At 45.8% G+C, this 12587-nt stretch overlaps 2 protein-coding genes across 5 annotated transcripts in view; one reads left to right on the plus strand and one right to left on the minus strand.

Annotated features, from left to right (window-relative positions):
• Positions 1 to 12587, minus strand: part of PRTFDC1 (phosphoribosyl transferase domain containing 1) — a 514552-nt gene that overhangs the window by 344901 nt on the left and 157064 nt on the right. The gene's annotated exons all lie outside the window — the stretch shown is intronic.
• GPR158 (G protein-coupled receptor 158) overlaps positions 1 to 12587 on the plus strand; it is a 329086-nt gene that overhangs the window by 38312 nt on the left and 278187 nt on the right. For 2 of the 4 annotated variants that reach the window (XM_068235645.1, XM_068235647.1), the window contains exon 2: positions 229 to 255. The exons of the other annotated variants lie outside the window; for them this stretch is intronic. In XM_068235645.1, the coding sequence (XP_068091746.1) occupies positions 229 to 255 (27 nt within the window). The remainder of the gene's footprint in view (positions 1 to 228; positions 256 to 12587) is intronic. 4 annotated transcript variants of the gene reach the window in all.

A 12587-nucleotide genomic window follows, 5' to 3' on the forward strand; every position in this document is an offset into this window, starting at 1 on the left:
AGAAGAAAATGTTGAGCTTCTGAGAGGGACTGACAGTGAGGTAAGTTTGTAATATTCATTTGCAGCTACGTCATGTGTTTATTTTAAATAATTTTACTCAGTTCAGGTTCCCTTTAAAAACTTCATTGTTTGACATCAGTATGGGCGAACGCATTATCTGTGATCTGTTACCAGAAGTGCGTCACATCGCGTACGCTAATTGATTCTCTTCCTGTCCTTTTCTTTCAGACCCGATGTGCAGATAACGGATTGCAGGTTTGTGATTCAGATTGGAGATAAATAATACAGTTAAAAGCTTTTAAACAGTTCTGTATTCCGAAGGCTCTTTAGCAAGTCACAGCTCTTTGCCAGCTACAACCTACAGAAGGGAAATGTTGCAGCCCTTCGTGAAGAGTATCAGAAACAACTGATTTTTTATCATTTAACAATATTGCTGTTTTTGTTATATTTTGGTGTGAGTCTGATGTATCCCTGTGACATCATAGGTGACCTCACAGCACAGCGTTTAGCAGCTGGCTGGAAGCTCACTGACTACTCTTCAATCACTCTGCTAGTACAGGTGATTGATCAAGCACAGTGGCGTAGCTAAGGAGCGGTGGGCCCTTGTGCACGTTTTACATTGGGGCCCCTCAAGCACTCGATATATAACAATTGATACGGCGCACCAATAAACAGCTAATACTTTGGCTGAGGACGAGCTCCATGGCCCCAATGCGGTCGGCACCTCTGCAACCCCTATTGCTACGCCACTGGTCAAGCACCAACCTGTGAAGCAGAGATAAGCAGGGGTGCTACAAAGGTTTTTGTAGCCAAAAGTGGCACATAGCCTGGGTGCGGCTAATCAAGTAAAATTGAAAATTGCGCACCCAGGCTATGCATATACATAGGTTAGAATTTAGTTAGTGTTAGGCCCCTCCCATGGAGGATTGACTTCTTCGCAGTGGGAGGGACGAGTACTTAATAGGTTGCATGCAAGCTGTTACAGGAAACCAACATCCTCCAGTGGTAGACAGGTTATGTGTATGCTCGGTGTGTATTATATCCCACAAGTGGGGCTTGCACTCTTTTGCAGGTAGGCACTTGCCTGTTTTTAAGTAGCGCTGCTCATTTCCTTGCTATGTACTAATGTAATTCGTTTTTGGTCAGCTGCTCCCACTTAACAGCCATGCTTTTGGTGTATATGCAGAGCTTCTGTTTGGGTTCAAGGTGCGTTTGTAGTTCCTGGGGGGGCTCAGCGCATCTCTGATGGAGGCCATTCGGAGGCGGCCTGGTGTTGCGCTGATCCACCTTTTGCGCAATAAAATATTTTACATTTATTGGTGGAACCCCTCCCTTCCTTTCATATTGCCGGCCAAAATCCGGCAAACTGGTGGAGTAGATGGTGTCCAGCAATGGAGGAATTGCTAATGGCTGCCACCTGTATAACCCTAGTTATGAAAAGAGAAGGTTGAAAAGCATGCACTGAAATGCTCATAGGCTTGAAGGAGTGTTTATTTATCTTTGTATGTGTCAGAGTGGTGCAACTAAATATTTTTATTTTAAAAAATGTTTGCTTTGGGTCTGCTTTAACTGGTGACACCTATGCTTCCTGTGCAAGCTTTTGCATGCAAATCTCTGCATATTGAGCACTGTGCATTTTGATCTATCTTAGACAATGTCTGTGCTCGCTTGCTGAAGCACTGAACAAAAAAAAATGACCCCCAATTATTGACTATATTAAGAAACAGTACTATAGTATAATTCCTGCTTGATTATGACCATTTATGATACATCTGGAGACTCATTTATCCGGCACAGGTGGATTGCCTGATGGCGGATATGTGTGCTTGCTGGTTGCTTGGGAAGTCAAGCAACCGGCGTTAAATATAGTGCTACTGCTAACCTTCCAGCTGTTGATTAAAGGCAGAGTATTGCACAGCGGTAGCGACTTATGAATGCTTCGGGTTCCCGTTTTTTTCTCTCCCGTAGCTACTTATGAATGCTTCGGGTTCCCGTTTTCTTCTCTTCTGTAGCTCCTAGAGGCTTCGGGACGTCCTCCGGTACTTATTTCCGACACATCACATGACCCAATGAGGGTCAGGTGACACACTGGGGAGCCACATTGTTCTCCCCAGAAAATTTTTCCAGCCGGGTGGCATGAAAAACTAGCCGGTTGGGGCAATATGAGAGAATGCTGGGCTGGTGCTTCTGTGCGCAACTCTGCTTATGGCATAGGAGGCGGTGAGCCGATGACAGCCGGTTGCTCATCAAAACCAGCCGGGTGGAGCACCCGGCTAAAAGAGCCTGGGGAGAACACTCCGCCATACAAGGACACCGCAAAGCCTCTGGGCGCTACAGGAGAGAAGAAGACGGGCACCAGGAGCATTTGTAAGTCATTACTGCTGCATAATACTCTGCAAACTGCGGTAGGAACGCCTCCATTCTCCTCCGCCAGGTATGCCGGTTAGTTGAGACTGCCGCATGCCTGAGTTCCGGTTAACCGGGACTCTACTGTAGTAAACTTCTGATATAGTAAACCACTTTTCCCGGTCCCTTGGAGTTTACTATAAAGGGATTCTACATAGATGTCTGTATCCCTATTTAGGCAATTATTACAGGATCTGTTAAAACAATAATGAATTAATTGGTTATTGCATCTAGTCCTGGCCGTCATGGCTGGATTTATACTTCTGTGCCCCTAGGCCAAGTTTCTTGCAGATTCCCTTCCATGTGCAGCACCCCCCTCCTATTCCTTGTGCAGCCCCCTCTTCCATGTCTAACCTTCATGTACACCATTCTTCTTAAAGGACACCCGAGGTGAAAATAAACAAATGAAATAAGCAATTGTATCTATCTTCCGTCTCCTAAAAATGACTTTTTAAGATATTCCACAGTTTTATTCTATATATTTATTTAAATCTACTTTTTAAGTTTTTACTGTTTTATTGTTTTTGCTCAATGACACATTCATTGAAGTATGCCAGAGCTAAAATCTATGAAATATTGACCCTCTTTATCTCTTTCCTGCTCTCAGAAGCAATTCTGCTAGGAAAGTGTTTTACAGTTGTAATTGCTTATCAGTGAGGGTCACACTGTAGTCACTTCCTGTCTGAGTCAGGACTGAGTTAGCCACTTACATACCTGATATTTAACCACTTCCCGACCGCCCACTACACAGGGGCGGCGGGGAAGTGGAGCCCTTCAGGACGGCCTCACCCACAGAGGCGGCGGTCCATTTAAGGGCATGGGCGGAGCGATCGCGTCATCCGTGACGCGATCCTCCGCCGGCGCCTGTCACCGCTCGCTCGCCGCAACATCCCGCCGGCTATACGGAAGCGCCGGCGGGATGTTAACCCCGCGATCGCCGCATACAAAGTGTATAATACACTTTGTAATGTTTACAAAGTGTATTATACAGGCTGCCTCCTGCCCTGGTGGTCCCAGTGTCCGAGGGACCACCAGGGCAGGCTGCAGCCACCCTAGTCTGCACCCAAGCACACTGATTTCTCCCCCCCCCTGCCCCAGATCGCCCACAGCACCCATCAGACCCCCCCCTGCCCACCCCCCAGACCCCTGTTTGCACCCAATCACCCCCCTAATCACCCATCAATCACTCCCTGTCACTATCTGTCAACGCTATTTTTTTTTTATCCCCCCCCTGCTCCCTGCCCCCTCCTGATCACCCCCCACCCCTCAGATTCTCCCCAGACCACCCCCTCAGACCACCCCCCCCTGTTTACTGTATGCATCTATCCCCCTGATCACCTGTCAATCACCTGTCAATCACCTGTCAATCACCTGTCAATCACCCATCAATCACCCCCTGTCACTGCCACCCATCAATCAGCCCCTAACCTGCCCCTTGCGGGCAATCTGATCACCCCCCCACACCAATAGATCGCCCACAGATCCGACATCAGATCACCTCCCAAATCCATTGTTTACATCTATTCTCTCCTCTAAACACCCACTAATTACCCATCAATCACCCATCAATCACCCCCTATCACCACCTGTCACTTTTACCTATCAGATCAGACCCTAATCTGCCCCTTGCGGGCACCCAATCACCCGCCCACACGCTCAGATTGCCCTCTGACCCCCCCTTATCAATTCACCAGTGCATTAATTACATCTGTTCTTCCCTGTAATAACCCACTGATCACCTGTCAATCACCTGCCAATCACCTATCACCCATCAATCACCCCCTGTCACTGCCACCCATCAATCAGCCCCTAACCTGCCCCTTGCGGGCAATCTGATCACCCACCCACACCATTAGATCGCCCGCAAACCCGCCGTCAGATTACCTCCCAAATGTATCGTTTACATCTGTTATCTTCTCTAAACACCCACTAATTACCCATCAATCACCCATCAATCACCCCCTATCACCACCTGTCACTGTTACCTATCAGATCAGACCCTAATCTGCCCCTTGCGGGCACCCAATCACCCGCCCACACGCTCAGATTGCCCTCAGACCCCCCCCCCCCCCCTTATCAATTCGCCAGTGCATTAATTACATCTGTCCTTCCCTGTAATAACCCACTGATCACCTGTCAATCACCTGCCAATCACCTATCACCCATAAATCACCCCCTGTCACCCCCTGTCACTGCCACCCATCAATCAGCCCCTAACCTGCCCCTTGCGGGCAATCTGATCACCCACCCACACCATTAGATCGCCCGCAAACCCGCCGTCAGATTACCTCCCAAATGTATCGTTTACATCTGTTATCTTCTCTAAACACCCACTAATTACCCATCAATCACCCATCAATCACCCCCTATCACCACCTGTCACTGTTACCTATCAGATCAGACCCTAATCTGCCCCTTGCGGGCACCCAATCACCCGCCCACACGCTCAGATTGCCCTCAGACCCCCCCCCCCCCCCCTTATCAATTCGCCAGTGCATTAATTACATCTGTCCTTCCCTGTAATAACCCACTGATCACCTGTCAATCACCTGCCAATCACCTATCACCCATCAATCACCCCCTGTCACCCCCTGTCACTGCCACCCATCAATCAGCCCCTAACCTGCCCCTTGCGGGCAATCTGATCACCCACCCACACCAATAGATCGCCCGCAGATCCGACATCAGATCACCACCCAAGCGCAGTGTTTCCATCTATTCTCTCCTCTAAACACCCACTAATTACCCATCAATCACCCATCAATCACTCCCTATCACCACCTGTCACTGTTACCTATCAGATCAGACCCTAATCTGCCCCTTGCGGGCACCCAATCGCCCGCCTACACGCTCAGATTGCCCTCAGACCCCCCCTTATCAATTCGCCAGTGCAATATTTACATCTGTTCTCCCATGTAATAACCCACTGATTACCTGTCAATCACCTATCAATCACCCATCAATCACCCCCTGTCACTGCCACCCATCAATCACCCCCTGTCACTGCCACCTATCAATCACCCGCTGTCACTGCCACCCATCAATCAGCCCCTAACCTGCCCCTTGCGGGCAAACTGATCACAGACCCACACCAATAGATCGCCCGCAGATCCGACATCAGATCACCACCCAAGCGCAGTGTTTCCATCTATTCTCTACCCTAAACACCCACTAATTACCCATCAATCACCCCCTGTCACTGCTACCTATCAGATTAGACCCCTATCTGCCCCTAGGGCACTCAATCACCCGCCCACACCCTCAGAATGCCCTCAGACCCCAGCCCTGATCACCTCGCCAGTGCATTGCTTGCATCTATTCCCCCCTCTAATCACACCTTGAGACACCCATCAATCACCTCCTGTCACCCCCTAGCACACCTACCCATCAGATCAGGCCCCAATTTGCCCCGTGTGGGCTCCTGATCACTCGGCCAAACCCTCAGACCCCCTTCCGATCACCTCCCCAGTGCATGGATTGCATCTATTTTCCCCTCTAACCACCCCCTGAAACACCCATCAATCACCTCCTGTCACCCCCCTAGCACTCCTATCCATCAGATCAGGCCCAATACAACCTGTCATCTAAAAGGCCACCCTGCTTATGACCGGTTCCACAAAATTCGCCCCCTCATAGACCACCTGTCATCAAAATTTGCAGATGCTTATACCCCTGAACAGTCATTTTGAGACATTTGGTTTCCAGACTACTCACGGTTTTGGGCCTGTAAAATGCCAGGGCGGTATAGGAACCCCACAAGTGACCCCATTTTAGAAAAAAAAGACACCCCAAGGTATTATGTTAGGTGTATGACGAGTTCATAGAAGATTTTATTTTTTGTCAAAAGTTAGCGGAAATTAATTTTTATTGTTTTTTTTTCACAAAGTGTCATTTTTCACTAACTTGTGACAAAAAATAAAATCTTCTATGAACTCGCCATATACCTAACGGAATACCTTGGGGTGTCTTCTTTCTAAAATGGGGTCACTTGTGGGGTTCCTATACTGCCCTGGCATTTTAGGGGCCCTAAACCGCGAGGAGTAGTCTAGAAAACAAATGCTTCAAAATGACCTGTGAATAGGACGTTGGGCCCCTTAGCGCACCTAGGCTGCAAAAAAGTGTCACACATGTGGTACCGCCGTACTCAGGAAAAGTAGTATAATGTGTTTTGGGGTGTATTTTTACACATACCCATGCTGGGTGGGAGAAATTTCTATGTAAATGGACAATTGTGTGTAAAAAAATCAAACAATTGTCATTTACAGAGATATTTCTCCCACTTAGCATGGGTATGTGTAAAAATACACCCCAAAACGCATTATACTACTTCTCCTGAGTACAGCGGTACCACATGTGTGGCACTTTTTTACACCCTAAGTACGCTAAGGGGCCCAAAGTCCAATGAGTACCTTTAGGATTTCACAGGTCATTTTGCGACATTTGGTTTCAAGACTACTCCTCACGGTTTAGGGCCCCTAAAATGCCAGGGCAGTATAGGAACCCCACAAATGACCCCATTCTAGAAAGAAGACACCCAAAGGTATTCCGTACGGAGTATGGTGAGTTCATAGAAGATTTTATTTTTTGTCACAAGTTAGCGGAAAATGACACTTTGTGAAAAAAAACTATTAAAATCAATTTCCGCTAACTTGTGACAAAAAAATAAAAACTTCTATGAACTCACCATACTCCTAACGGAATACCTTGGGGTGTCTTCTTTCTAAAATGGGGTCATTAGTGGGGTTCCTATACTGCCCTGGCATTTTAGGGGCCCTAAACCGTGAGGAGTAGTCTTGAAACAAAAATGACCTGTGAAATCCTAAAGGTACTCATTGGACTTTGGGCCCCTTAGTGCAGTTAGGGTGCAAAAAAGTGCCACACATGTGGTATCGCCGTACTCGGGAGAAGTAGTACAATGTGTTTTGGGGTGTATTTTTACACATACCCATGCTGGGTGGGAGAAATACCTCTGTAAATGACAATCTTTTGATTTTTTTACACACAATTGTCCATTTACAGAGGTATTTCTCCCACCCAGCATGGGTATGTGTAAAAATACACCCCAAAACACATTGTACTACTTCTCCCGAGTATGGCGATACCACATGTGTGGCACTTTTTTGAACCCTAACTGCGCTAAAGGGCCCAAAGTCCAATGAGTACCTTTAGGATTTCACAGGTCATTTTGAGAAATTTCGTTTCAAGACTACTCCTCACGGTTTAGGGCCCCTAAAATGTCAGGGCAGTATAGGAACCCCACAAATGACCCCATTTTAGAAAGAAGACACCCCAAGGTATTCCGTTAGGAGTATGGTGAGTTCATAGAAGATTTTATTTTTTGTCAAAAGTTAGCGGAAATTGATTTTAATTGTGTTTTTTCACAAAGTGTCATTTTCCGCTAACTTGTGACAAAAAATAAAATCTTCTATGAACTCGCCATACTCCTAACGGAATACCTTGGGGTGTCTTCTTTCTAAAATGGGGTCATTTGTGGGGTTCCTATACTGCCCTGGCATTTTAGGGGCCCTAAACCGTGAGGAGTAGTCTTGAAACGAAATTTCTCAAAATGACCTGTGAAATCCTAAAGGTACTCATTGGACTTTGGGCCCTTTAGCGCAGTTAGGGTGCAAAAAAGTGCCACACATGTGGTATCGCCGTACTCAGGAGAAGTAGTATAATGTGTTTTGTGGTGTATTTTTACACATACCCATGCTGAGTGGGAGAAATATCTCTGTAAATGGACAATTGTGTGTAAAAAAAATTAACAAATTGTCATTTACAGAGATATTTCTCCCACCCAGCATGGGTATGTGTAAAAATACACCCCAAAACACATTATACTACTTCTCCTGAGTACGGCAATACCACATGTGTGGCACTTTTTTGCAGCCTAACTGCGCTAAGGGGTCCAAAGTCCAATGAGCACCTTTAGGCTTTACAGGGGTGCTTACAATTTAGCACCCCCCAAAATGTCAGGACAGTAAACACACCCCACAAATGACCCCATTTTGGAAAGTAGACCCTTCAAGGTATTCAGAGAGGGGTATGGTGAGTCTGTGGCAGATTTCATTTTTTTTTGGTGCAAGTTAGAAGAAATGGAAACTTTTTTTTTTTTTTCTCACAAAGTGTCATTTTCCGCTTACTTGTGACAAAAAATAATATCTTCTATGAACTCACTATGCCTCTCAGTGAATACTTTGGGATGTCTTCTTTCCAAAATGGGGTCATTTGGGGGGTATTTATACTATCCTGGAATTCTAGCCCCTCATGAAACATGACAGGGGGTCAGAAAAGTCAGAGATGCTTGAAAATGGGAAAATTCACTTTTTGCACCATAGTTTGTAAACGCTATAACTTTTACCCAAACCAATAAATATACGCTGAATGGGTTTTTTTTTTAATCAAAAACATGTTTGTCCACATTTTTCGCGCTGCATGTATACAGAAATTTTACTTTATTTGAAAACTGTCAGCACAGAAAGTTAAAAAAATCATTTTTTTGCCAAAATTCATGTCTTTTTTGCTGAATATAATAAAAAGTAAAAATCGCAGGAGCAATTAAATAGCACCAAAAGAAAGCTTTATTAGTGACAAGAAAAGGAGCCAAAATTCATTTAGGTGGTAGGTTGTATGAGCGAGCAATAAACCGTGAAAGCTGCAGTGGTCTGAATGGAAAAAAAGTGGCCGGTCCTTAAGGGGTAGAAAGCCCTAGGTCCTCAAGTGGTTAAGGAACACAGCCTAGTTATTTGTGTGCTAGGCACTGTACATACATATGTTTATCTCATCATATCACATGTCACCTCGGGTATCCTTTAAGCTCAATACAGGTCCCTTGGGCAGCAGCTCCCTATTTCCATGTGTTGCTCCTTATTTGGAACCTCTGTATTCCATCCTCTTCTTCCATATGTAGCAATCCTTCTCCCATGTCCAGCCGCCCCTTGGCCAGCTGCCACCCAATGCCCGGGCCTTGGTGGCCTTTCCAGAAATCCTGCCCTGCTGGCCATAGCAGAATCTGTACAGTCTCATTTGTCTGGCGGGGGAAATGCTTTATGGATCTGTTGTTTTTTTAAAGGCAGAATGCATTCAGGAAAGCAATAGAAAACTGATCATGCAAAGCTGAGATTATGAAAATGAATGTTGACTAAAGCGGGAATATATTTTGGGTGATTTTATTTTTGTTTGCAGTGAACTCATCAGTCAAGTCATGTGCCTGAGAATATAACAAACAAATGACTTTCTCCAGATGATCAGCTCTGCAGAGGCTTCTGCCTGTGTCATTCCTTAATATATATGTTGACAGATTTTGCAATGGGAATTGGATTCATTTCCATCTGAGATATATCTTGATGTGCTGTGTATGCCATATGGTATTTGTTTATAGCTTGCGCAATTGTTTAGTGCTAAAAAAAGAGAATGTCGGCACTTAGATTCTTGGGACTTTATTATGCTGGGCTTATTCAGAACCTGAACAACCACAAGGCAACCTAGGCGAGAGCCATGGGTCTGCTGGGCGTCTATTTCTTCTAAGCTCCCCCCAGCATGGCCGACTCAAAGTCAACAGCGCGTTACCGTCGGACTTTCGCGTCAACGGAAATAATGTAAGTCAGTGGGCGTCGCATACACTTTAAAGAGGAACTCCAGTGAAAATAATGTAATAAAAAAAAGTGCTTAATTTTCACAATAATTATGTATAAATGATTTAGTCAGTGTTTGCCCATTGTAAAATCTTTTAAATCCCTGATTTACATTCTGACATTTATCACATGGTGACATTTTTACCGCTGACAGGTGATGTAGCTGCTGCTTGCTTTTTTGGCAGTTGGAAACAGCTGTAAACAGCTATTTCCCACAATGCAGCAAGGTTCACAGACAGGAAACTGCCAGGAGTACCATGGTCCTCAGAGTTTCTTGTGGAAGGGGTTTCACCACAATATCAGTCATACAGCGCCCCCTGATGGTCTGTTTGTGAAAAGGAATAGATTTCTCATGTAAAAGGGGGTATCAGCTACTGATTGGGATGAAGTTCAATTCTTGTTCACGGTTTCTCATTAAATATGTTGGTCGTGCGTCGCACATGCGCAGAACAAGGGTAATATGACTGGAAAACTCGGGAATCCCAGTGACGTACTTCCTGTCTAGCAGGGTCTACATCATGCGGTGAGGGGCGTGCGGAAGGGCAGTGCTATGCATATGACCTCATCGGTGCACTCTGCCATAATGTCATATGAATGCCGGTTTGTGCGTTGCAGTGTGATGCCATGGGGCGGAGCATCACACCGCAAAGGCAATGGCCAGGTGTAAAACTTGCCTTACACTGAACGTACTGGAGGTGACATGCCGGTATAATAAAAAGGGTGTAGAATAAATAATGCAAGTACATTGCATTATTGACCAGGACTTCATTTTCATTCATTTTGAACACACTTACGTGTAAGTGCACTAACACTTTAAGTGTGTTTAAACTGTTGTAAAATGAGACTCTGATCAATAATGCAATATACTTGCATTACTGATCTTAGCCCAGGCAGAATGCTGACATGACTCACACTGTACACACAGCAATGACTCAGCCCTAAGTCGGCACTTGGTAATTTACGAAGACATCTCCACGCATCTAGGGTGCAAATCAGAAGCAGCCCTGCAAACATGTGAGTCTTTTAGCATACATGTTCTATTTTGCATTGGTTTTAATACAGTAAAACAGTCTACACTTCAGGTGGCCATACTTGTACCAATTTGGCGACTGACCGACCATCCGATTCAACGTTTATTATCAAGTCGGATGATAATTGGTGCTGCTAAAAGCCTGCCCGATCAGCGATGCAATCAATTTCAGGCCAAAATTGGACAGTGGACACATGTATTGATCGGACATGAGATAGATTTCGGGGCGACATACTGGATCAGGTGCGCGATGGTAATGGCATGCAATAATCGTGAACGACAAATAGACAACAGAGCAGACAACAAAGAGAGATCTGTCTCATATTCGATCTGGCGATCAACAAAGTGCTAATTGCAGACAAAAAGTGCCCGAGTGTGAATGAGGCCTTTCCCTGTCCCAGAGTTAAAATCTGTGAACCGTTGACCTTTTTAATCTATCCCCTGTACTGAAAAGCAGTTCTCTTAAAGGGATACTGTAGGGGGGTCGGGGGAAAATGAGCTGAACTTACCCGGGGCTTCTAATGGTCCCCCACAGACATCCTGTGTTGGCGCAGCCACTCCCCAATGCTCCGGCCCCGCCTCCGGTTCACTTCTGGAATTTCTGACTTTAAAGTCAGAAAACCACTGCATCTGCGTTGCCGTGTTCTCGCTCCCGCTGAGGTCACCAGGAGTGTACTGCGCAGACACAGACCATACTGGGCCTGCGCTGTGCGCTCTTGATGACATCAGCGGGATAGAGGACACGGCAACGCAGGCGCAGTGGTTTTCTGACTTAAAAGTCAGAAATTCCAGAAGTGAACCGGAGGCGGGGCAGGAGCATCAGTGAGCAGCTGCGCGGGCACAGGATGTCTGCGGGGGACCATTAGAAGCCCCGGGTAAGTTCAGCTCATTTTCCCCCGACCCCCCTACAGTATCCCTTTAAGGCTCGTACACACGTCCAACAAATTGCACAGCTTACACCACGACAAACAATTGACATGACTTGTATTTTCCACGTACCAACTAATTAAACGACCAACTTATACAAATACTGCGCATGCAAGCGAAACGACAAACTGCCCAACATGGCCGCATTTAAAACAAGTTTGTCATTCAAATAATATTGTGCACATGAGGCCAATTGCACAATATCAGCCCAACAGTCCTGTGAGTTGATCCGCCGGATGCATTGGGCAAGCGGCCTGTTATCAGTCACTCGTCTTGTCGTTTGCTACAAATAGACATGCCTGATTGTCGTCCAACACACCAAAATCAGATGTCAATTTGGTTGAGCGTGTGTACGGGCCTTTACAGGAAATACACTATGGTTCCGACTGGAGAGAAACTGTAACTTGCATAGTTGAATGTTAACTTAGTCAGGCAGCAGAGGCGTAGCTAGGGTTTTCAGCACCCAGGGACAAAGACAGTTTTCGTGACCCCCTCTGGTCAAAATGGGCATGCCACACATCAAAATGTGGTCATGGATGGTCATGGGTGGAGTCAAAAGTTATTTAGATAGTTATATGTGCTTCCTCACC

The sequence above is a fragment of the Hyperolius riggenbachi genome, chromosome 5 (genome assembly GCF_040937935.1).
Source record: "Hyperolius riggenbachi isolate aHypRig1 chromosome 5, aHypRig1.pri, whole genome shotgun sequence".
Classification (NCBI taxonomy): domain Eukaryota; kingdom Metazoa; phylum Chordata; class Amphibia; order Anura; family Hyperoliidae; genus Hyperolius; species Hyperolius riggenbachi.